Genomic DNA, 27,343 nt, shown 5'->3' on the forward strand with positions numbered 1-27,343 from the left:
TGTGGGAGATAGTTTCAGAGGCCTTACCAAAGTCCAGGTAGACAACGTCCACAGCCTTCCCCTCATCCAAAAAGTGGGTCACATGATCGTAGAAAAAGATCAGGTTGGTCAAGCAAGACCTCCCTTTCATAAACCCATTCTGGCTGGCCCTGATCCCCTGGATGCCCTGAACTTGCCCTATGAGTTGACTCAAGATGAGCTTCTCCATGATCTTCCCTGCTCCTGAAGTCAGCCTGATAGGCCTGCAGTTCCCCAGATCCTCCTTCTGGCCCTTCTTGTAGATGGGCATCACATTAGCCAGCCTCCAGTCATCTGGGACCTCCCCTGTTGACCACGATTGCTGGTAAATGATGGAGAGAAGCTTAGCAAGCTACCCCACCAGCTCCCTCAGTGTTCTTGAGTGAATCCCATCTGGCCCCATAGACTTGTGCGTGTCTAGGTGCAGAAACAGATCGTTAACTATTTCTTCCTGGATTATGGGGGAGGTTGTTCTGCTTTCCATCCTTATCTTCCAGCTCAGGAGGCTACATACCTACTTAAGTTTTTGTCTGTTTTTCTGAAGACACAAGATTTATGTGAATAGGAATTCTGTCCCTCTGTCAAGTTTGGATTGATGTGGAGATCTACCCACAGACAAGCAATGTGGTAATGGCCTAAAATATTCCAGAAGTTTAATGAGAGCCAGTGCTGAGGGTAGAACCCCCATACTGGTGTAGCCTATGAAAAAGCAGTTACAGCTTGGATGCTTTTGTATTTTGAGAGACAAACTGTCTAATCATCCTGTTCATACTAGCTGCCCAGTAAGCGTATGCATAGACCCAGACCAGTCACAATAAATGCTATTACTTTGCTGGACTAACATCTGAGAGGAGCATAGGCTGTAGTATGACTTGGGTAAGAGGTGAGTTTGATGTCAGAGTGAGTAAAAACATAATATGTGAATTAGTAGGAAACCTATCTTCATTAATTATCCTGTTCACAGAATAATTCGCTGTATTTTTTTAGTGAAGTAAAATATTTTTCATTTAAATCCTCAATTTTTGTTAATTTATTACTATAGCATTAAGAAACGTCCTTATTTTATTTTTATTCATATCCTGTTTCTCTTTTTCAACTGAGCATTGTAAGAACAAGTATTACTAATATACTTTTTGAGAATGGGCCTGAAAGAACAAAATCAACATAATCAATAAGACAAAGAAAGAAACATACCCAACTTTTTATGTCTTCACTATTACTCTTAAACCAAGAAAAGTCTTGTTGGTCTTTATAGTTTTCACTTGTGTATCTATACTTCAAAAAGTTAAGTGTTTGGAGTGCATTAGAAAAAACAAATTAAATTTCATCCTTACTAATTGTGGGTAAACTGAGTATTTACTCCCAGTATAATTACAGAACAGTACTAGTATCCCATGTTGTGTCTTCTTAATGTGAATGTCAAAAAAGAAGTGATGAGTTTATCTGTGACTGAAAAAATATGTTGTAGAATACTCTGGAGACTTGCTAGATAGCAAGTTTTAGTTTTAAAAACTTCATGAAAATAACCCAAAAGCCAGAATGTGAAATATCCAACAGGAGTGCTAAATTATGACGTAGTAGAAACTGGCTGTCATTGTGTTTAGGAATCTGTTACTTTATTTTGTTTACCTGTATTTTTGCCTCAAGCTTCTAAGTCCAAGTTATTAGTAAGTAAGAAAAATTTTCTCCTTAGAAGAATACAAAATCTTCATTATAGATATATTGGTATTTTAAAAAACAAACCAAAACACCTCTCCTCCACACACACCTTTTTTAGTATTATTAATGTTTCATGTTTGTGTTTGAAGGTTCTTGACTCAAACCCACTGCCTGGAATGCTGATCACCCCTTCGGAAGGGGTAGTACCTGTGGGAGGCCATGCTGATCTCAAAATCTGTTTTACTCCAAATGCAAAAATGCGTTTTGATACAAAAGTGGAGGTATTTAAAACTAGAAGAACTTGTCTTTTCAGTGCTATGTTGTGTTTTTATGTGTGGAGATGTGTGTGTCCATCCAAGCATGTTTTGAATTTTATCACTGGTGTTGGAATGCTTTTTAAGAAAAAAATAAAGAACGAACGAAAGAAAAAACTTCTTGCAGCATTTGATAGCTGTTATGACCTATTCTGTTATTTTTTGTCTCAGTCCTGATCTGAAGCATCAAAATAGCCTCTCAGTTTAAGCTGATTCAGATTATACCATTGGCAAGCTGTTGAAACAAATATGTGATCCTATTCAGAACATTGTATAGGTGGATCTGCAGTTTTTATGATCTATAGAGGAGCAGGACTGGAAAGTGCAGTGTCTTTAATTTCTTGAGTTCTTTTTGTGGTCATCTCAGAGATGAATTGAATAGTAGATTTGATTTGATAATAGGAGTGCAATAAACATCTAATCCTGATTTTTCTGTGTATTTGCTTCCTGAACTTTTCCTTGGTCAGGTAAGTGCACATGGGAAAAAGGATGCTGTCATGGGGCTGATATTTTCTACCTTTTCTGATGCTAATTCTGGATTCTCCATCTTCTGTGGTTGCATATATTATGCTTACTAAATCTAGTGTCCATTTCTTTTTTTCACTTCTTAAACAGATTAAACATAGCTCAGAACAGTAGTATCTACTTTGTACCAGCAACCCTGTTAGACAATATGTGTTGTGGCATACTTTCCAGTCCTCACAACCACTGTGATCTAACCCATCCACCCAGCTTTCTCCTGCTGCAGAAAACTGTTCATTCTAGTGATACAGCATCCTGGAAAAAATACTTTTGTCTGCAGACTGTCTTTTCTAAAACTTAGGTTTTGGTTGGGTTTTTTTTGGGTTTTTGTTTTTTTTTTTCATTGACAGCTTTGACTATCTCTGTATACCACAGAAGCATCATTCGTTCTTTGAAGCCCAGTCTCACTGTCATCTGTATATATATGTTCTAGAAAATGAAGGCATTCTCTTTACTTCTTTATTTTTCCATAACAAAAATACATTATAGGGCAGAGTTATTTTCATATATTCCTGACAAATTGTACTGAATGTCTCTCTCTACACTGAATCTCTTGGGTGTGATTTTTTTTTAATAAAAACCTCACCTTTTTCATGTAATTGTGACAGATTTGGTGAGATGTTAAAATGACCTTGTCAATCACGCTGTCTTCCATTCACTTAGGTAGCAGTACGAAATTCAGAAGTACTAGAGCTTAGGATTGCTGGATTTGTAGAGATCCCTGAAATAAACATTGATGTGGTGAGTATGAAGAAATTGCAGCAATTGGTAAGATTGATAGTGTGTCCTTTATCTAGGTGTCAAAGTGGGTTATCCCTACTTCGTATTTTTAATTTTTTACTGGATTAACTTCCAGATAAAATTGTCAAAGAGAAGAATTTAGAAAGAAGAATTAAAAACTAAATCTACATATGAAAGTTGCACTAAATGACAGCTGACAGCTTTAGCTTTTTAACTTTACCATCTGGGAAAAGTGTGTTGAAAGGGAAAGAATTTCTTTAAGGAACTTATAGAAAAAAACACAATAAGAGGTAAAGGAGTCCACTGTTCTGTTTACTGAATAATGAAAACTTTCCTGATAGTGTAACTGGACTTAAGTATTGAATTCTAAGATGTTGCAGTTTATAACCTGGAAAGATTTTCAAGATAAGGGTTATGCAAGATAATTGATTAACCAAGACTGTTTCTGTGTTAAAAATTCTTAGTCTTTGAACAATGTTTTTTTTCACATCTATTCAATTAGAAACTTGACTTCACTGTGCTTTGACCTTTTTTTTTTTTTCTTTAAACTTAGGAACTACTTGACTTTGATGGTGTTTATGTTGGTTCTACAAAATCAATTCCCTTTTTGCTGCATAACAAAGGACAATCGTGCACCAAAGTAGAGTTTGATTTTTCGAAGTATAAGGATTTTAAGTTGAATGTTAATGACCGTTCAGGTATTTGCTTTTGCTATACTGGAATTTTCACTAAATAAAGAATGGCTAAAGCTAACAGAAAATCTGTCAGACTATTTCTGGTATCCAGATTTTCTGATTTAAATAAACCTAAAGTAATTAGTTTAAAAGTGTTGCTTAACATAAATTAAGAGGAGACATTTTGGTTTGCCTGTAAAATGGCATTTGCTACAAATGTCTGGTTGCCCGTAGGTTAATTTTTTTTTCCTTTTTCTATAGTTGCCAAAGTATCTTAAAAAAGAAAAGAGGTCGAATACCCTCTCACCAGTTAAAACAAAACAACCAAAAACAATTTAAAAAAACAGCCAAGGAAGGCCTAATAACTATACTTATTTCCTCTTCATGGACTTTTAACTGTTGTTTTGACAATGGTTATTCTTCGGTTCATCTACCATCAGTATAAGGGGTCATGACTTCTCTTTTTTGTAATGGTACAGAATGCCTGCAGGTTAACAGTGGGACCTCTGTTTTGCATAATGGCCAACCTGGAATGATATTGGAGCAAAATGTGGAATTAGATTGCTATTATTTGTTGTTTGATACACTTAGTGCAGAGTTTTATCCTTTATTCATTCTTGCTCGTCCCTTTTCTCATTCAGTCCTGACAACTGCTTTGCTGTTCCAACATCTTTATTTATAAGAGAATTGTGAAGCTATGTGTGTATGGGCTCTTATGCCTGCATGCTCAGGAAATTAGGGCTCTCTCTTTTGCAAGACAGTATTATATTATTTAGCTGTAATCTTTATATAGAGCTATTTGTGGATGACGATAAAAAATGAACTGACAACACCAAAGGTGTTTTCTTACCATGTGGTGGACTTCAAAGGGAAGGTGAGGTCTCCCCAGTCAGTTATTTGAAGTTGGAAGGGAACTGAAAGACTGTCTACAACAGGCAATTAACAAGCATGGCAATTGACTCCTTGCACATGATTTCTAGATCAGAGTTTGTGCTTGAAACAATTAATATGACATCCAGTCAGGTCCATTAATGTTAAAATGGTGAACACTGAATGAATACTGATCCTGGTGTTTCAGGATAAATACTGAGGTCAGAGGAATGTTGCCTTTGTTTGTTGGATGTGAAAGCCTAAAAAATGAAGCAAGCCTTATTGTACTGTAGATTATGCCTAAAAGTCATTTAGAGAAAACGTTTCAGCCAACTGATTTTCTCTCTGTGATACTAGTTTTCATTATTTAGTCAACTATTTTTGCCTAACGCTTTTCTTCAAAAGTAAATGACAATTAGGTGTTTTCCTGAAATATTGTTTTCTCCTAAATCAGTAGCTTTAATTAAAGTTGCTGGTGATTAACACTTCTCAAAATCAACTCAGGAATCCTTATGACAAATACTACATTAATTTATAAATTTGTGAGAAATGTTGACCATACAAATACATAGATACTTTGTGTTGGAAATCACTTCAACTATTGAAAATTGATACTTAGTGTAGTACCATCTGTAATTTGATTCTGAATTTTGTTTGACAGTGCTTGACTGGTGTTCTTCAAAGCCTTATTTGTATCCAGTTAACCTAATGGGAAAGTCAGCTTTGCAATGCTTCTTGTCCTTCGTGCCAAAAGAGGTAGGTTTACGGGGCAGTGGTGATTATGCTAAATTAAAATAATGGTCTGTGATGTTTCTATGGTGAAAGAAGATAGACATTGTGGTTTCATATATTAGTGTCTGTCATAGTTTTATAAAAATAATCCATTCTTAAGAAAACAAGTTCTGAAATAACCTTTATATAACTTTTGCTGCTTTCCTGAAATGTTTGCATACACAAAAAAACCCACGCTTTCTCAATGACTTTTACATGGAAGTGGTATAAACTTAAATTGAAATGGCATTCCTTAAATGATTCAACTAACTGGCAGCCATTTTCTTTTTTGCAGCTATTAATCCTTTAACTCTTAGATGATGGAGGGACTGAAAAATTAGAGGAGTTTTACGTGTCATAAAGATTGGCAAAGTTGCTTTCTGATTGAGCTATTCAAGACAAATAAATTGAAGACATGAGACTTTATGGGTTAGTTTTAGATCAGGAAACCAGCAATTTATTGGCAGTAGGTGACAATAGAGAGTGCTATAGCAAATTTTAAATTAAACCTATTGAATGGCACTTTAGAAATGGAGGGTTTGGGGTTTGCACATATTTGGAGAACAATGAAATTAAAGAAAACTTAATCTTTGATATTATGAACCAGCTTCAGAACAAGCAGCTGGGGACCACTTCTACAGCACATAAAACTGTTGGATTAGCTGCATTTTTACCTTAAAACAAAATATAAAAAAATAAATTATCAGAGACAATGCATCATGGAAGGGTCAAAAATATTCTTTTTCACCCACCCCTTCCCCCCTTGCCCTCTCCTTCCACTGTTTCCCAGCACTTTCGTTTTTGATTAAAAGGGAATTCCATAGCTCAAAGCATCATTCAAATAATTTTTGCATATTATGGGCTGTGTCTGGTAACACTTACTTTCTTCCTATTATAACTGTCAGCTTAGATTCCATATACACATGGAAGCTATTGTGAAATGACCAATGGTGCGAATTTATAGCACATTCGCTGTGCTGAGGTAATTTTTGCTGACAGAACATGAGTCAATAGATTCAGAAAAAGTGACTTATTTCAAACCAAATTAATTTCCTCCTATGGCATGGTAGCCCTTGAGGTTAGGAGAGAAGCAATAGATGCTGTATCTTTAAGTATCTTGACAATGATGCAACATTCTCATAAGTGGGGTAGTCAAATTTAGATTAGATACAGTGTTAGAAACATATGTAATTGTTTGGAAAATGGTACATACGGAAGATTACCAGTGACATATTGTCAAACTGGAAACAAATGAAGTAAGAAAAAATGCTGACACTTTCATTTGGGTAGGAAAGGTCAATAATAGAAATGTGAGACTAGATAATGGTGTTGCAGTAATCTATGTGCATGATATTGTAGACTACAAACTGAAAAATTAAGAGTAGAGGCAGACACCATACTGATTTATATAAATAGGAATAATGTTAATAAACTGACTAAAATGATTATTCTGATCAGTGCTGATAACACTTTTTTACTTCAGCATCTATACAGAAAATACAGTTAGGAGTTCTATAAACTTATATTCTTACATTTGACAGGATTTGTTTTGTGACTGCTCTTAAAAAAAACAACCAAAAAACCTGTAAAGTATTGCATCTGTTGATTGCAGATTTCTCTATAGGGTTTTTTGCAGTCATCCTTTTTTAATTTTTCCAACTCTGAATCTAAGTGTTTTTCGAGTCTTGAGAATAATTTTTGCCAGACAGAACAAAGTCCTTCAGAAGTAAGAGAAAGAAGAAATTTTAAGTAACCAAGTGCTGCTTTAATTCAAAGTTTTTATTTTAGTTTCCCTTTCTCTCCATGTGCTCATGGTCATTCTGTCTCCCTTTGCCCTTGGTGCTGTGTAAGCTTTGCTTCCCTTCTGCTCCAAGTGTATCCCTGCCTGCCTGTCAGGGGGCAGCATGCTTACTGCTAGGCAAGACATGCCCAAATACACTCACAAATTACATCCCACTGGTGGTCACAAGTTAAAATCACTGAGAGTTAGTGCAGCACTGGTAGCTGGCTGTAATAGCACAGAATAATGTTAAATGAAGTTAACTTAGAAAACTAAATGTGTTGCTCAATATGACATGACTAAAGGAAGCATCTGGAAGTATACATACCCCCCATGATGCTGTAGCTTTTCTTTAATTTAACTCCTGCAAAGTACAATACCAATAAAAAGCGTAGTTCTGTAAAGAAAGTGCTCCATGGACTAGCACCTCTTACTGTGAGCAGAAACTGTCAGTAGTTACTGCTTCTTAAAACATTCCCCACTGGATCAGAGTTCATTATCATTCTATCTCATCTAGATTTCTGTCTTTTCCCACCAGATTTCTTCCTTCCTTTTCCTGACTTTCCAGTGTTGAAACAAATCTTTTCTCTATATTGAGTTTCCCCTATTCAGATTTCACAGTTGCAAGTGCTGTTTCCTGCCTCTGCACTTGACTAGCTGTTTCTCTGATTTCATCACCATTTCCTGGACAACTGCCTTTTACCCAGCTTATCTCCCAGCTGCTACAAACCTTCTGTATCCCATGGAGTCACATTCTTTTCTGTCTGCCTTCTGGTTCTGCTAAAACTTCCTGCTGTTGTTGTAGTCATTACTGACAACACTACCCTATAAACCAACAAAAACTCACTATATTGATGTTACTGCCGAGAAAGTAGATACTAGAACTAAGGAAAAATTAAAACAATTCAGAAGCATTAAGAAAAAAAATAGGAAAGCATGTAATAATTTTAAGATGCTTTAAAATGTTATTAAAACTACTTGAATTATTAATGTGAGGTTTCAAGTAATTAAGTCTTGAATGCAATCTTGAATTCTCCTGCTAAAATTCAATTTGGCAATAGTTTTCCTTCTGTCTCAAAAAGTTTAAAATCAAAACAAAATTAATATATGGGAACTCTGAATAGCTCCTACAATTCTGACTAAAACTTAGTACATACAAGTACATGTGACACCTAAAGACACAATGAGTTCTATTAGCATGCTTATAAAAGAATATATATATAAAAATAAATAGAGGTACATTTCCCAATGCTCTAAGTGGTAAAATGAATTTGATGCATTATAGACAAGGCTAAGATGCTGCTCAGAAGTGGCCTGGCCGTGGCTTCCTGTTATTCTAGCATCTCAGAAGGTGCTAGATGTGACAGGGCTCTCCACCTCACTGGAGAGAGTTTAGCCTCGGTGTTTATTGGTTGTGAAAGTCAAAGCTGTAAGTGGAAACAGTATACACAAATATACCTAAAGATTTTAGGTTTTTATTTACTGCAATACAAGGAGGATTAACCAGCTGAAAGTCTGAGCTAGGCAGGGTTCTCACTTCAGAGCTGAATAGAAAATAAAGATTCTGGTAATTAAACACAAAAAGCAGCCTAACAAAACCAAAAGAAAACCCCTATGATTGTCTGGCAAAGTATCAGGAAAAGGTTTTTCACCCAGAGGGTGGCTGAGCCCTGGAACAAATTCCCCAGGGAAGTGGTCACAGCACCAAGCCTGCCTGAGTTCAAGAAGTGTTTGGATTATGCTCTCAGGCACATGGTGTGATTCTTGGGGTGCCCTACACAGGGACAGGAGTTGGACTCAATGATCCCGATGGGTCCCTTCCAACTCAGCATATTCTATGACTCTATGATCTATTGTAACTCCTTCATCCCTAATAATACAATTTATTGGTTGATTGCTAGCAGTGATTAATTTTTAACTGATTTTTAAATCGTACTGTCCAAGAGCCAGAAAAAACATGTTTTTTCTGCCTGTGACTTTCTTTTTGCAAACTACTTGTCTAGGTTACAATGAGGAGCACCTGGTTCCTTTGGTTTATGCCAGGGAAACAGGAAGCCGTGGTCACTTCAAATACTTACTCATCTTTGTTTCTCAGCTGCTACTGTTTTTCTCCAGGTGGATGATCCGCCTACTAGCAGCAGTGTCAGGCATGATTGGGTAAGGAAAGCAGGCAAAGCAAGGTGCAGGAGTGTACTGCTTAAAAATTATTATTATTTTTTTTACCCTGATGCAAAATAAAAAATTCCACCATCTTGGAAAAAAGACAAAATACCCAGCTGTGTAATAATGAAGCCTATGAGGGCCTTTGATTGAGATAAATAGGGCAAGTCACACCTGTCAGAGCTTATTACTTAAGCTTTTTGTAGAGAAGTGACAGGTGGTCTTGGGGTTGTTTTTTGGCATTTTTAATGATGCTTTTTTTTTTTTTTAAATGAAAGAACAGAATTCATGGTGTAAGAAATTAATTCTATGGAATACTGCAGCTGTGGAATTACAGAGTATTGTTAGTGCATCATCTCTGACCATATACATGGGAGAGATTTATTTTAATGTTTTGAATTATGACTTTGAACATTAGTTACATTATTCACCGTAGAAAGCTGCTTATCTGTGATACAAAGATGGGGAAATTAGGCTGCATCAAAGTATGTTTTAAGGAAAAACTCATGATAAATCTGAGGGGAGGTTGAGAATGTATATTGTATTTGAGTGTGCAAGAGTGCTCTCTAGACTGCTTGCTTCCTGGCCCTCTCTGTATTCTCTGGTTTATGAAGTTAAATGCAGATTCAGAAAATACCTCAATAGATAAGTAACTGTAATTATTACTCAAAATTATTTAATTATTTATTAAATATTATTTTAAAAGCAACTGCAAATCCAGTAATAGTATAGGGATTATTTTTTAGTATTGTCATTAATTTTTTTTAGCATATAATCTTACCAGAGATTTTTCCATTTTGGAGTTTTAATAATTAAAAACAAGTAATATTTTCTTAAAATATGTATAAAGATAAAACTAATGCTATAGTGCTATAAGTGAAATACTAAAAAATGAAACAGTTTTAATTCTGTTTCAGTAATGTGTGTATGTATGTGTGTGTGAATATGATTTCTAGGTATATAGAATTTTTGAAGATGTTTTCCTTTGTGGTACAGGTTAGTTAATGGGCAGTTAATGAGGCAAAGATACATATGAATGAAGCAAAAGGTCTATGATTTATTCCAGTTAATGGAAATACATTCCTATGAGTTGTATTGGCTCTGAATTTGCACTATTGTACTTCAAAGTGAATGTAAGTTTTCAGTGAACATCATGTCCTACATGCAGTGAATTATGTGAGTGCCTTGAACACATTTGGATTTGTTTGCCAGCTCTTGGAAAATGAAACGCTTTTTCATAGTAAGACTAAACTGGTGGTGGAGATGAAAACCAAATTTTGAGTAGTTACTTTGGGACACGGATAAAGAAATTCCACCTTTTGTTGTCTTAACTGAACATGCTAGTGCTAGACTGTACTCTTTCATAGCCAATGATGTAATGATATCTATTACAGACTAAGCATTTTAATCTTACCAAATGTTAAAAAATTAGTGGTAATATATTGTGGCATATGTCACACCTGCTAGGGATTAAAAGGATTTGCTAGTTCACTTTTTTACTGCATTTCTGGGTAATGTGTTTCAAGTGTTAGAATTGTAAGGAAGTACCCAAGGGTGGGAGGTATCTCAGAACCTGAGATGTGCACTGAGTCATTCAGTCATCTCCTCTCTGTTCACCTTACAGTGATGAATAATGCTGGGGAGATAATTTGGTTATTTATGCAGCATTTTGCATATTACACTTCTGAAGGTGTATGCTAGGTACACATACCCAATAGAGTAAACTTCTCATGCAGGTGAAGGAGTGTGACAAAATCTTTGGATTGTGTCTGTGTCGTGACCGTTGTAAGAGATGCTTGACTTAGACACTCCTGCATTTTTTATTTATTTATATTTCTTCATCTCTGGTGTTGGTTCACTTTGCATATGCACTGTCTTACCTAAGTATTTTAACAGCTATCAAGGTTACCAAATAACTGTGTGTTCAACTTTATTCTTTCAAACTTCTCTTATGTGTTTTTTTTTTTTGTTTGGTTGTTTTTTTTAAAATTAAAAGCTTTTTTTGACAGATTTCACAGTCTTAAAATGCTATGCTTATTAGTACCAACCATGAGGAATGGTAGTAATTTGTTTCTCTAAAACTGTAAGGAGCTGCTGTTGTTAGTGACCTAAAATCATGTATTTCACACATGCTTTGAAGTGAGAGGAACATCTAACACTGTGAAGAAAAGATCCTTTTCAGTCTAATTTTTAATTATGTAATTTTGTGCCATGAGAGCATATTTTGAAGATGTATTTTAATGAAGTATTTTATGTAGGTAACTTGAGGTCTAAAAATAGGAGTATGTAAATCAAATCAGGAGACTTTTACTCAGTCTTTTTTTTATGGCACACCTCAAGCATTGCTTACTAAAAAAATCTCAAAGTGCACTTGCCATGCTAATTTTGAAAAGCAGAATTCTATGCTATAAAATCATTATCAGATTAAAGTATCAATATAAATCAAGGGACTGTGATAATCTGACTAGAAAAACATGCCCTCATATCGGGCTTTCTTCTTGCTATGCATAAATACACAAAATGCTCCACAGTGCTCAGCACACATCTTGCTCACCAGGAGCTCATAATTGTGTGTTATAAACCCTGCTGAACTCCAAACAGTGTAAGTGCTACATACTTCCTTCTCATTATCTAAGCTCAGTGTTGCTTCTGTTACAGATGGATATTTGCCTCATTTCCTGGCTTAGGACTTTTTTTTTTTTTTACTTATACGTGGTAGCAAGTAGAATATATAAATATGAAAGTGAAGCATGATGTGCTATTTTCTGCAGTTTTTGAAAGATTTTAAATTACTTGTAACTTCTTTTATATATCTGGTTTTACTGCAAATTTTAAGCAGCATACAGATTTTATTGGCCAGAGTCCTTTCTGGAGATTTCGTTGCTTTTCAAGGTGAATACAAAACTGTGGCATGTGAAAGACTCCAACAGTGGTTTCAGTGTGGTAGTTTTGTTTTTTGTCTTCTGATATCTTTGTAACGTCATACCTTTTTGTCTGGAGAACATTCTGCTCTAATGTGCCAGCTCACAGAGCAAGAGGGAAGAGACACCTCCTTGAAAGTGTGCTGCAAAATAAATTTGGCCTCTTTATTCTGAAAGAAGAGGATTTTGTATAAAGCATCCTACCTTTAAATTGTAAGCCACATTTGCTTGGGAATGTGATTGTAGAGGTAAAACTGGGAGCAAAATCACTGGAATTCAGTGGGGTTCAGTTACAGAGGTTTTAAGAATTATTTTTTTTTTGCTGAGATTTCTCAAGTTTAACTCATGCTCCACCTTGTTCTTGGAGCCCATTTTGCTTATTCTAGGTATATCTTAAGAGCTGACCTTTTCTCATCAGCTTTTGAGAAATTAAGAATATATGTAGCTTTGTTTCATCCTCTCTGCTTGTACTTAAGCGTTTCAGCCACCATTCCAATCTTTTTCCTCAGAGGGGCAGCTGGAAAGGACACCACCACAGTGGTTTGCCAGAAGCCTTAACTGTAGCTGTGCTGATAACCGATGCTTTTGGGCACACAGTTTTTAACATGGTGGGGGAAAAATGTCTGGCCTCTGCTTGCTTAAATGTCTGATACTGGATGCTCATAAATAGCCATCCTATTAATGTCATGATATCGTTAATTTCAATATTTCTTCTGAAATAGAACCACTCAGATGGTTCAAGAAGTACCCAAAATTTCTTTGGGAAAGTGATTCACAATGTTATTTCTGTCCTTTAGGTGGCAGCATATGACTTCACTCTTCCACTTAGTACTCCTAGAACTGACTTCCCATTGACAGAGCCAAACCCTCGACCTGCAACTTCTGCGAAACACGTCGTTGCTCCTCAGCTACAGGCGGTGACTGTGACTGTTCCATTCTGTAGAGTTAAAGCAGTTGGTAGGTAAACTAGGGTCTTAAGCAGATGGTGGATACTTATATTTGTAGTGATGGTTTTGCTTGTATTCTAATTGCAGATAATTACTACTTAACTGAAATCTGATTGGTAATTCTATAATTTGTAAATCTCTTGGACAATCACAAATTTTGATTTGTATTTTTAAAATGTGTAAAGCTGAAATTTCTATACATAATTGCAACATGCTGGGAAAATGTTGGGATTTTTTTATGTAGCCATTTGCCTTATATAAAAGTTAGTTTACCAAAACATAATTTTTTCTTCTTCTCATTCATTAGTGTTTCTAGACCTCACCATGCAGACCCCAGTATTTACAGCAGTTAGTCTGAAAATTATAGAAAAGTAGTATGTAATTTATTTATTTATTAATTATTATTTTTTTGTCTTACGTATACCTAGAGCTCTTAGGTTTCACAAGGTAAAATTCCTTTAAAATGCCTCTGACTGATCCTGATCCCATCTGAGAGAACTTTTGGTAATTTAGTCCATTTGCTTCTGTTTGCTTTTTTATGTGCAGAACTGCACTCTTCTGGCCTGTCAGAGTTTGCTAATGGCCAAAGTTACAGGCTGCTTGCCTGCAGCAAGGCATTGGTATCTCAAATGATTCTTCTGTGCTTCTTTTAGAAATAATTTGTGGTTCTCTTTAGTCATCTCTCTGATCCTTATAGTCATGTAGACCTACTCATTGTGACTACATGAATCCACTAACTTTCCTCATCTCAGTTTTTAGTATGAAGTCACTGTTTATGTGAGATGAGAGTTAAGTGCTGAATGTCTTTTTGGGGTGATATTTGTGTAGTGTTTAAACATACTGAGGGCACTGAAGGAGGCTTGTCCAATTCAATGCATAATATGGAGTAAAAGCAACTTCAATTTAGTAGATTTTATCTGTGTTTCTGGGTTGTGTGGTGTTATTTGTGGGGTTTTATTTATTTATTTATTAATTCTTTTATTTATTTATTTTTTCCTTTGTAGGGCTTTAACTTAAGCCTTACTTTTGAGATCTTTTAAGATGCCAAAGGAATCTGAGAGACCTTCTTTAGATCCTATGATGGAATTAATAGTGAACACTTCTAAATATATTTAGTTTAAGAACATGTAGACTAAAGATAAATGTGCATATGCATGTGAGATTAGTAGAAAGCACATCTCTAAGTAAAAAATCATTAATAAGTGACAAAGTTCTAGTGCAGAAATGATTTATGTAATCTGAAGAAAAAATAAAATATTTCTTTCCTTTTCCCTTTCTTTGTGAAATAAAGGAACAATACAATCGGTAAGTCTCACTGATAAATTACAAACTTTTCTAAATTTATCACAAATTTGTATTTCTGACGGATGGAATTTCTTTACAGTACCAGTATAGGCCAACAACAAGTAACCACAGTCTTCAAGAGAATAAAACTTTCACTTCTAAAGAACAGTTGAGAAAATAAAGTGTGGCTTTTATTTAAATTTGAATATTGGAATGACATTCTTAGTAGTAATTTTGCTGGGCTGGGAGAAGGGAGAGAAGTCTAAAGAAATGTTTTGAGTTCTTGGTATTTCACATAATCATACAGATGCAGACAACTAGCCAAGCTATTTTTACTGTTACAAAAGAACTTGATAATCGTATCACATTCTGATAAGTTAAAAGTTACGTTTTTTATGGTTTCATCATTTCAGATTATCACTTTAAAAACTCGAAGTGGGTAAGATGCATCTTGCAAGTTCTAAGTTTTGATTTGATGAGTATGCCTAACCCTCACTACTATGTGCTTTATGGTACATTTGTTTTCCATTCATATTTTATTTGTATTTGTAGTTGACTGGGATTCAGACTGCACAGGACAGTGGAGTTGGCAGTTAAATCAATAGCTTATATCTGATGTTTGTACTTGGGATAGTTCACCCTGAGAAAAGAATCATAATAATCTCGGAGCAGTCAACCCAGTCTTTTAACTTCAGAGTAGTCAATATGTTTTCAATCCATCGTATATCTTTTTTGAATTTTTTTAGAAACAAAGTTTGTAGACTGTTTCAGCATCTGAGAAGGAAACCAGGTCTCTTATTTAAATACCAGTCAGACTTTTTCTTTGGAGACTGCTTATTAGTATGTAAGAAAGCACTGAAAGAGAAAAAAAACAACCAACCACAAAACAGAAAGCTCAGTTGGAATATACATGAGCCCTACCTCAGCCAGACACAAAGGGAGAAGACATATTGTCAATGTAATAACCTCATATGAGCTGATATCTTTACTAGTCAATAGCACAGTTTCTGTCATGAGGTAGATAATTTCCTCCACTTTCCCTCTTAGTCTTCCAGGTATGCTGTGTTTTCCTTGTACAGGAAGTTTCTGTGAGTGACATAGTGGCATATTCATGGAGCAGTCCCGCAGATGAGGTTCCTGCTTCGAAACAATAATGATTTTTAGAGTTTATATGCTTGTGCTTTAGAGAAATACGGATAGTATTGTTCTTTACATAATGTGACATATGTGATTGGGAAATCCTTTGGGCTTTTTATGGGGAGAAGAGACTTGATCAACCCACTTCATCACTGAATGTGAAACAAACTTGTGGATTTTAATAAAAGGCTAATGTATGCTTGCCAGATTCATTCTGTTGTTTATTCTACTGAAGAAACAAAATGAGACTATTGGAACATAAACCTTTGTTTTTCTAAATTCTCACTTTAAACTTCATCCTTTGTGATGGTTTCTTTGTTCCAGCTACAAGAAAGTAAGAGAAATACTGTTTTCTATACAATTTTTAAGTATTTTCTGATTATTACCGTTAAAAATATAATGCATTAATCTGCAATAGGAAGACCGTGTCACTCTTTCTTTATAGTATTTTAATTTTAATGTGACTAACAGGTCATAAAAAGACAGAAAGTTAAGTTGCAGTAATTATCTGTATCACATGGAAACAACAGAAAGAAAATACAGTGTTTCAAACCAGGGAAGAAACATTTCTGCTAAACATGTGAATTAACAATGATGTAATGAAGGGTCTATGAGGAAATATTTGTCAAAATGTTGGTATATTAAACATCTTGTTTTTTCCAACAGTACTTAACTCACCATTGGAGTTCTCCTCAATGGAACTTAAATTTGCACAATATTCAAGTGGCGCACATTTCAACGTTGCTGGTGAAAGTGTGAATTCTCAGGTATCTAGTCACAAGAGTTTTTACAGTTATTGTTTGCTCTAGTTCTAATTGATCTGACTGGGAAAATAACACAGTTTTGGAATTAAAAATTCAGTCATGAGCCAAATACATGGTTTAAATATTTAGAAGTTTTTCATTGATACGTTGCTCAGTTTTTGATTCAATAGAATTTTTTCCAAAACTCAAAATTGGACTTTTTCTGAATTTCTAATATATAGGAAAGTGTGGCCACCATGAGAAGTTAACCAGGAGTTGAGTAAGAAATAGCTTACTTAAAGAGATTTTCTGCCTTTGCCTATACTTGTACTAGTAAATAAGACGGTGACAGTGCAAGAATTGAATTGATGTGCTGTGATGATCCATACAGTTAAATTGCTCTGCCAGTACACTGTTACTGATCTATGCCAACTCTGTTTTGGAACATAGATAATTTGACTGTATGAATGCAAAAGATATCATAACATGATTTATTTTTTCTAAATTGACAAAGGTTTTGTTTGGAGACTATAAAAAACAATTTTTGGCAATGATAAAAACATTTGAAACTCGTTTTCAACTTTAGAAGACAATAATAATACAAAGTCAAGGCCTTTTCCTAGCTATAGAGGTATTAGGAGTTGAAAGTGTGACTCTGAGATAAAGGAATGGGTTATTCTTGTTTCCACTGTCATCTTATTGAACTGAAAGAATGGGTTTTGAAAACCTATTCTGAACTTCTTCCTTTTTCAGCGTATCCACCTGAAAGTCTAGATGCCAAGAGCTATGTGTTTAGTGATTGCTGTGCTTTATTTCTATCAGGAAAAACTCATTTATGTTTGGCTAAGCACTACCACCATGATGCTTTGATCTATTTACCTCACATGAATGAGATTTTTCCACTCTGGAAAGAAATTATTGGTCTTTGTGAAGTGGCAAATGACTGGAAAGCATCTAGTCTCTGCTGATAGACATACCCATCTTCTCTCCTTATAGATATAGGAAACTGGGTTCTTCATTGCTTTTCTAGTGCTATTTTGCTTTCATGCTGATCCTATTGCAAAAAGAATGCTTAGGACAGAGTAAAGTGAAAAGTATCATGGTGTCTGCTGCATTTTCTCTTTCATCATGTCTTCCTTTCTCTGTAAATATTTACAGAAGCTTGACCTGAAGAATATCTCAAGGCACCAGTTGACATGGAAATTGAATTGTGATGATGCAGATAAAAATAAAGAAGACAATGTTTTTAAATTTAGTCTGCAGACTGGATTCCTTCATCCGGGACAAAAAATCAGTATTGCTGTATTCTTCTGTCCTTGTAAGTAGTTTTCTGAAGTCTTCTACAGATAGTTTGGCCAAGATACCATTTTCATATATTTGTTTACATTACTTTTTACAATTAATCATAACTGTCTCTTGATTAACTTTCAGTTAACATGACTGAATAGCAAACTATAATGCCAAAATAAAAGTTTGTTGTGGTTTTGGGAGAATAAGACAGCTGTGGGTCAAACACGAAGTATGGAACCACATGATAGCAGTATTTGAAAAGTCTGTTTTGCACCTATAAAACCTCAGGTTTTGTACATCTAAAGCATCAAAGGCTGGGGTAGCTGAATTGCTTTCTGTACTGCTCCTTCAATGTGTATTTTGGTTGACTGACTTAGATTTTAAAGCTTTCCAAGAGTACTCGGAATGTGTGTGAATGTTTTTCTAAATAGGCATAATTTAGATAAGAATGGAAGTTTACTTCCTCAAGGAGATACAAAATCACTTATCTATGGTATTTTCTGAGTAGTCTTGTCAGGCAACCAGATCGTAAGTAAAAAACATAGAACAGATTTCTAACAAAACTTGGGAACGTGCAGGAATATGGTAATCAATCAAATACAACAGAAGAGGAATGGTGGAACAAGAATATTAGAATTCTACCTCATTATCAGTCAAGTGTTTAGGGTAGAGAGTAATGTAATACTGTTTTTGAGTTGATGAAGTCAATCAGTGTGTGCAGCTGATGTCTACAGAACTCAGTTGTTTCGACAGTTTTAGGTGGCCTACTTTTGGATCCCCAATATTTTCAACTTGAAGAGTAGTTGTTTTGTCAGTTGGATCTCATCCTGAGTCAGCAAGTAGGCGTCTAAAGAAAGATGTTGCCGCTGGTCTTTATGATAGGATGGAAATCTATAACCTCAATTAAGCACTGGGAACAATTGAATTTAATTACAAATTGATAAAAACATAGATATGAGTCTTGCCAAGATTCAATATGAAACGTGTAGAAGAATGTATTAAATGTTGCTCTGCAAACATGTTGTTAATATGTGAGAGCAGTATTTAATTGCATGTGTTGCTTGAATTTGTTTGCTGTACTTCAAAACATTTTTTCAGTATTTTTTATGCCTTGTTGGTAGCTTTTCTCTTCAACTTATGGTTGAAGAATAATCACATCAACTTGTGATTTTGCTTCATTAATTGGAAAAGTAATTAACTTAAAATGATTTTTTCAGAATTATTTAAAAAGTAATTTTTAATTTTTTTAAGCAAATTTTTAATTTTCTGAAGTAGTATTTTTTGATGCATAAAATACCTGGAAATTTTCTGACCCAGTCATCTATAGTTGTAGTTATTACAGATCAGAGCTGTCCATGAGGTATCCTTTTAGAAATATTTGAATTACTGTGTTAAATTATATATTTCTACAAATTAAACTGCTAGAAGAAAGTTAAATGCCATTTACTATTGGAAGGCTGAGCAAAAATATTTAGAACATGGTTCTGGCGTTGATACAACACTGCCTCCTTTGCCCCTACATTTCTCCAGAGCAAATCACAAAAAAACCCTGTTTTTCACTCTCAACCATACATTTATGAAACAATCATCAAATTGTGTTCAATGCAATAAAGATGTTTTACTAGGTAGGTTCTATTTTGTACTTTGTGCAATCTTTGGGTTTGGAACTAAATGATGTAATCTCTTCTTCGTCTCATCTTCATCATCATCGTCCTCAATCAGCTTTTAATGATAGAAAGGTTATCAAAGTAAAACAAACAGATACATATATATATATTTAAAAATAATTTGGTTTAGGAGTAATATGAAATAAAAAATCCAAGGAGGCTAGGTGAATTGAATGAAAATATTGTCCTGGAGTGAGAAACTGTTAGAAGATAAAAATCAGGAGTTAAAAAGTGGAAGCAGGATAACCAGAAGATTGGACAAAACACAGAGAAGTATCATAGGAGAAAAATGAAAAACTCATCTCTTTTTAGATGATCAGTTTTACAAAGTTTTAGAACTGTGGGCTCGGAATCTCAATTTCCTTATGAAGAGATCTACTCAAAGCACATCTAGAGAGTGTGTCTAGACAGAAGAAAGGCTTTGGGTAAACCTCTTCATTTTGAGTAACCGTTGAGATGTAACTCGGAGGAAAAATGGGTTAAAGAAGATAAGGGACAGAATCATATTATGACCCCAACTCTTTGGAGTAAGAATGTAGAGGAAAGAGGAATGCAAATTTAGCAGTTTGGAAGGTGAAAACAGACACTCATAACCTTCTTTTGTTCCTTGAGATGCAAATAAAAACTACACATGTATTTTAGTTTTAAACATTTTTTCTCCTTGGATAAATTTCTACTTTGTTTTCAATATGTTATCTTATTTTTTCAGTGGTATTTAAGATAATAAAGACTACAAAATATGCATTGTAGCTTTGAGAAGGTATTCTATTTTTGCAAAGTGTGCCGATTAGAATAATTGTGGATCATACTAAAATAATCACTTATGAAGAACACAAACATTTTTGTCTGCTCTGAATTTGTGAAACATTCTTCTAATAGGAGATATAATAGGAGCTTCATTTTGCATCGATTAGATTAACATACATAGCTTTGAAAAGAAAACTACTCAGAACAATATAAGACTTGAAAGATAAAAAGAATAAATGTGTATTTCTAGATAGCTGGTGATTTTTAGGACTTGGATGAGCATAGGGTCTCATTTTCTCCTTCTTCTAAGTACCACTGTGACAATTAAGACAGACAAAATTCTAAGAAATTTTCTAATACTATTTTGTGCAGCAGCTTGAGAGGGATCATGAATAGGTGAAATGATTATCCATGTAATCACAGAATCAAACAATGTTAGGGGTTGGAAGGGGCCTTGGAAGATCATCCAGTCCAACCCCCCCCACCAGAGCAGGGTCCCCTATAGTAGGTTACACAGGAATGCATGCAGATGGGTTTTGAATGTTTCCAGAGAAGGAGACTCCACAACCTCTCTGGGCAGCCTGTTCCAGTGCTCTGTCACCCTCACAGTGAGATAGTTTGCCCTTATGTTTATGTGGAACCTCCTATGCTCCAGCTTGCACTGGTTGCCCCTTGTCCTATGATTGAACATCACTGACAAGAGCCTGGCTCTGTCCTCCTGACACTCACCTTTTACACATTTATTAACATTAAGGAGGTCGCCTCTCAGTTGTGGTTGTTCTATTTAGGTGTTCATGTCATGAGAATGTATAAAAATTGCTTGTGTGATGCAAAGACTATGAAGCAGAGAACAGCATACAAATAAAAGCCAATATTTTTAATTACTGAATAAATTTTATGCAAATGCAGATGTATATATACACATAATACTTATATATCTAAATATGACATATAAATAATTGTCACTTTAAGTTACTGGTACTTTTGCTGTGTTCCTGTTTCTTTTATTTACCAATAATAATAATAATGGTACAAATCAATTGCCTTTTAATTTGATGTTCGAAGTATTTTCTCATGATTTATAGCCTATTTGTGCTATACCTTCACTGAATATAATTGCTTTTGCTTGTAAGAGAACATTAAGTACATTAAAACCCTCACGGGAGACCCAGTTAATGAGTATGGTATGCTGATCTCCTTCTTAAGTTTGTACTGTAAAGTGATAGTGTGTGGGGGTGAAGAAACCTAAAAATGAACTTTGTGTGTTTATTAGAGTAATTTGTAAAAATATGCCACATTGAATATTTAAAATGCAAAATGCTATAGTGAGCTACAGTGTTAAAGTTAATGCAAGAGCTTGTATAATGCATAGTAATATGATGTGACCTGGTAGAAAAAATACAGTAAATTAAATAGATATTCTCAAGCACGGAAGGTATATTAACATGACCCTCTTCTGCAGTACTATAATATAATGCATTAACAGTGTACCAAAAAATTCACTATATCTTATTGTGATATGGATAACTTTTCTATAGCATAGCAAGATAGAATAAATTTGTGTTCTAGGGTGCTTTGTGGAAAAATACTTACAAAAGCACCAGTGAGTTAATAGGTTCATTGTGTCCCCAGAAGATGTGATAATACATAATGGGCACAGTTGACCATCAAGATCTCTGTCTTTTAGGCTTTTTTTTTTCTGCAACAGTAAAATATAAAAAAAACTATGGCCTTTCACAGCTTTTGAAGAAGCGATTAGAATTTCTTTTTCTTCCCTTCCCTTCCCTTCGGCTTACATTTAAGTTTTAACTACCTGTGACTTTTCTGCTTTGAAACCTGTTTTTTGGTGTATGCAAATTCTTCATTGGCACCAATTTATGCTTCAAAGTAAATATATGCAGCAAGGCATGAATTATTGCAAACTCCAAGGCTACTAAACTAAACATTTTTATTTGGGAGATGAGCATAGAACTGAATAACAATCTAATACAAACTCAGGAGGGTGAGAAGAGCAGATGGAGTTTTTACTTTCTTCCCACACACTTTCAAAAGATGAAATAACATGCCATTACACAATTAAGATTTATGGGAGGAAAAAAAACAAAACCAAAAACACCTAAAAAATGTGATTTGTGCTGCTGGAGAGCAGTAAGAAAGAGGAACATTGCTAAAGCGGTGCCATTTAAACTAGCTTTTGCTGCTAGTTTGAATTGGAACTGAAACGGGTAGATTGGAAGGGTGGAGAAATATTTCTCCTCCAGAGGTATGTGAGCCAGATCAAGAGGAGAACTTGCCTATGTGCATAACTGACTTTCAGCAGAAATATAATCTGTTTATGTTTCTATTATCAAGGAAGCTGCATAAATTCTAGTCCCAGGATATCTTGCTAGGGTGTCAGGCATTATGAACTGGATAACCTTTCTAGTGCAAATTAGGCTGAAAATGAAGCAGCTAATGCATATATGCACATATGTACTTGGAGAAGTCGTGTTCCTTTATTGAGAGCCTTTTCTAAGGTAAGGCAATGAATGCTCATTTCCCCTGATAAATGTATCTAGAAAATAAAAAGGGGAAATTTCCTGTATAATTCTGCAGATTTTGTTAGCCCTTGGCAAATTTGTATGGGCAGATTTGTAAATACCTTCAAATATCCCTAAGGAAAGTTTTCACATCTGCTGATCTGCTTTTTGTTTGCCTTATATAAATTAACAGTGGTGTATCAGAATGGTAACAGCAGCACAAAGTTTGACAGTAGTCATGTAAGCTATGATTAATAGAATAAATTCAGCTGTTGGTTCAGGACATAATTCTCATTAATTTCGAAGTCATCTATTTCACATGAAATATCCTGTAAACATTGGTCCTAGGCATCACAAATAATGAACAAAACTTAATGGAATAATTCACATTTTTGGTATCTGTGTCTTTTTAAAATGAGGACAGTATCATAACATCCTGGTGTTTCTGATACAAGCAATAAATTCTTAACTTAAATATTCTGCAGAATTTTGATCTTCATAAATATGTGGAGCCACATGCAGAATCATCAGGGATGCAGAATAACCACTGTACCGTCTCTGCTGCCTTCTGAGAGAGTCAGGGATTCTGTGGCAAATGGATGTGAATGTGTAGTTTTGTTGGAATTGTTATGTACAGTGTGGATGAAAAGTTTTTATGAGAAAAGCTTAACATCACTTTTTCCTAACGTTTGATGGTTTAACTTTGAAGGTATGGTTAATACTCATATTTTGAAAAGGGAGTTAGTGAAGATTGTGTATTCTTCGGTACTAACACGCGCTCCTCTAGTTTTCTTCCTTCATGACATTCCATTCTTATGACATTTATTGGTTGTGGCTGTTTACTTTCCTATGCCGTATGTCATACATATATATGAAAATAGGATATCAGAAATAAGGTTTATTTAGATCACAGCCATGGGACAGTAGACTTTCTAGCTAGCTCGTATATGGGAGCAACTTGTATAGAATGTGTTGTCTTACATACATCTCAAAAATATCCTGCTTGACTCTTCATATATCTGCAAAACCTTTTCTGAAGCTCTCTCACCTTTGCTTCATAAAAGGGAAATATCTTTTATTTCTGGCTAAGTGCCAGGAAAAGGTGTGTCCTTGCTGTGTCAACATGTAGAAGCACAAGGTTCTTAGCCTTCTCAGTGGTCTTGACTCCTAAAGTAGGTTTTGATTTAATAGGGAATTAGCCAGGTGTTGCAAGCACTGCAGCTGGTTCCCATTTAATCTAGTTTTCACTTTACCAGTTTCATATTTTCTGGTCTGAAATGAAGGAATCCTCAGACCATATTTTGGTAAGCTAACATGCTTCTGTGAAGCTCTTCTGTTATCATCTCCATGAAGAAATTAGCTCTTATGAGGAGGGAATAAAATAAAATATATTGAAGTCACTGGGTTTTCTGCTTTGAGCATGTAAACAATGGCAAGTCTTTCTCAGGCTAATGAAAATAATCTCCTAGTGAAAATAATGACCTAATCTCAGAGGAATTTATAACATGTATTTTGTTTGCAGTGTCTCATACAGACACAAAATACAAAATTATTTGTTTTGCTGCCTCTTCCCTTCTTAAATATTAGATGAAGATGTTTCCATACTTACTAATCTCAAGATGGAAGGGAATCAAAGGGAAGATTGCTTTTCTTGAAAATTAAAATATCAAAATTTGAGGTTTGTCTTACAACACATCATGCAGATTTGTTTCTAAATATGAGGTATTCATTAGCTGGCCTTCACAATTTTTCATTTTGCTAGCTCTTCAGCAGGTGGGTATGACTGAAAATTTGGGAAATGACACTGTATGGTTTGGAATACCATTTTGATAGTGTAACAGTTGTGGAAGGGAGCACCTTGTTTCCTGTAAATCAGTGAAAATGTGTTTTTCCATCCTAGAGAAAACTGCCTGGCAGCTGTTAGCAAGATGGCCTGAGAAGGTGCAGAATGCAAGGAAGTGCTTTTAGTGGAGGGTAGAACCTGTCTTGCTAGCTTGCATGAGGCTGACTTGGCCAGTAGAGGTTTAATCATCCTTTAAAATGTTGGGATTGCCATCTTAAAAGGCAACAACATTTTCTTATTGTGTCATTCAAATGCCTCTGGTATTTATTAATTTATAAAAGTAGTCTGCGTTAATTAGTGTAATTTATAATATGACTGCAATTTTTAAAATTCTGAGGGATGTTCCATTGATGTTATATATTAAGGAATTTTAATACAGTAAGTAACTCAAACTTTGAAAAATTTCAGACATTTAAAAAAAATATGGTTTTCTGTTTTGCTACAGGCAAGTGTTTTAAGCTTTTTTAAATAATTCTTTTGATACAATATTTACTGTATGATAAAGCTACATTTTGAGTAAGAAAGACATACTGATGACTTTTTTTTTAAAAAAAAAACACAAAAATCACTGTACGTCTTTTAGTTGCATGTATTTATGACAATATAATTTTTTCTTTGATTGTTTCATTTTTATAACAGCTTGCCCAGGCACATATACATCTGAAGTGTCATTGTGTCTAAATGATAATCCTTCACATTATAACATAACATTATCTGGCACTGCGAAGTCACCAAAAATGAATTTTGATCCCCCCTTTCTAATGCTGAAACCAGTTCCTTTGGATATGAAAACAGAAGCAGTCATCAATATAATTCCAAAAGATTACTTAAGGTAAAAATCTCACATTTAGTACAAAAATATTGAATAATTCCTTTCTGAAAAAGTGAATTGCTTTTGATTGTGAAAGTTCATAATTATTTTTGTCTCAGCAAAGAGTCTGCATATTTAAGGGAAAATTAATATTGCTGTACATTCAACAAGCCCACGTTCTGTCCTCAAAACGTTCCTACTTCATGAAGTTACCATCTTCTGACGTATTCACTCTGTTAGATGCTTTTAAAATTACTTTGAAGAGCACAAAAATTAAGAAGGAAGAATTTTTTGTTAATTTAGGCAGATACTGAGATCATAGTCCTTTTCTCACTTCGTTGTCAGATAAAATGTCTTTCTTGTTTTCTTTTTCTACTCCACAGGGTAGGAGTAGAACCCTACCTATTTCAAACCACTGGTTTGAAATCTAGCTGCTGTTTGGACAGTTGGTGGGATTTTGTGGGTTTTTGTGTTTATTTTTGCTTTTTCTAAGCAATGTCTTAGTTAACGAAGTGGGCAGCATGAATGTTTTAATCCTCTCATTTAATGTAATAAAGCATCCATGTATTTTTTCATTTTTCTGTGGATCACCCACTTTAATTTATGATAGAGCCTCCTTGTAATCTTCATATTATGTAGCATAACACAGCACTACACCTGTTTCAATTTGATAGAAATCTTAATATTTTAATCTTTCCAAGCACTCTTGTGTACGTCTGTGAAATGTGCTTTTCTGGTCTTATAAGATACAGCTTTTCTAATTGTAAAGCACAGTATATTAGTTTTGTTATGCTTATGTAGGTATAATTTCTATACCAGAAGAATTGGAGCAAAACTCTAAGTTGCTTTAAATTAATAAAATTAACTTTACCTTTAAATTATTAGTTTGCTTATGCCCTTTCTAGAACAGTTAAAAGAAATTGCTCTTCATTTGGATGTTGAACTATTGTGGGTTGGTATAAAACTTTCGGGTAGGTGCAAAGAAAGCAAACTAGAATTTAAATGCTAAAGGAAATTTTATTCTTTAGTTAGTTTCACTTGATTTATACTGCCAAACTGAAGTTATGATTCTGTATTTAAGTGAAAAGCAGTTTTGTAAATGTGTGAAACTGTGATTCAGTTTTATTACTGTCATCCTGTAAGCACAAACACAATTACTATTTATTTTTAACACAGGCAATCAAGAATTCATGTTGAACTTCCGAAGCTGGAACTTGAAGATGGTGACAGGATTTACCCTTTTTCTGCACATTTCCCAGGAGGACAAGTTATTGCTCTTTCATCAAATGGCACAAATAAGGAAGTAATTTGCCATATCAGCTTCAGATCATCTAGGCCAATTTCATTTTCAGGGACTATATTCTTTATCGATGAAGAAGAAAACAGGTAATGTGTGCCATTGAAATTAATCTGGGGACAGGGTCCAAACTGACAAAGTTGGATAAAAAACACAGAACTCATAATGGTTGGGTAAGGCCATACAAGAATTATTATCAAAGAATGAAACAGATATCTGTTTATTTTTTCAATGCATTTACAATTTGAAAACACAAAATTTAGCTTTGGTCTCTTTTGGTGAGAGTCATCAAAGTGGCCATCTTAAGGTCTTGTATCTCATTCATATGTGCTGGTAATTTTTAAGTCTACTACAGTCTTCTCAGATTGTGTTGGAGAGACATGGTCTTGACTCAGCAAATCCCAATGTTTTCTGTTAGAAAATATTTTCCTTTTTGAAAAATATGCTATTAAAATCTTACAATCCATTCCATGCTGGTTTTAAGGGTGGTCTGATTTTGGGTTGAGCCCTTCTCCTGTGTTTCATTTTTTAAAGCAATGAAATGTTTCTGACTGGTTTAGAGTCTCGTTCTGGCTTTATCATAGCTTCTGGAAGAGGTGGTGGTTCTTATCAGCTGTTTGAGAATCTT

The 27,343-nt window shown here is 34.7% G+C and overlaps 1 protein-coding gene across 1 annotated transcript in view; it reads left to right on the plus strand.

Moving 5' to 3' along the window:
* CFAP47 (cilia and flagella associated protein 47) overlaps positions 1 to 27,343 on the plus strand; it is a 307,875-nt gene that overhangs the window by 25,792 nt on the left and 254,740 nt on the right. Inside the window, 9 exon segments of the mRNA XM_051614860.1 lie at positions 1,827 to 1,958; positions 3,177 to 3,254; positions 3,808 to 3,952; positions 5,460 to 5,554; positions 13,228 to 13,387; positions 16,465 to 16,565; positions 17,700 to 17,859; positions 25,247 to 25,439; positions 26,595 to 26,804. Of these exon segments, the coding sequence (XP_051470820.1) occupies positions 1,827 to 1,958; positions 3,177 to 3,254; positions 3,808 to 3,952; positions 5,460 to 5,554; positions 13,228 to 13,387; positions 16,465 to 16,565; positions 17,700 to 17,859; positions 25,247 to 25,439; positions 26,595 to 26,804 (1,274 nt within the window).

Source organism: Apus apus, chromosome 1 (genome assembly GCF_020740795.1).
Source record: "Apus apus isolate bApuApu2 chromosome 1, bApuApu2.pri.cur, whole genome shotgun sequence".
In the NCBI taxonomy this organism is placed as follows: Eukaryota; Metazoa; Chordata; class Aves; order Apodiformes; family Apodidae; genus Apus; species Apus apus.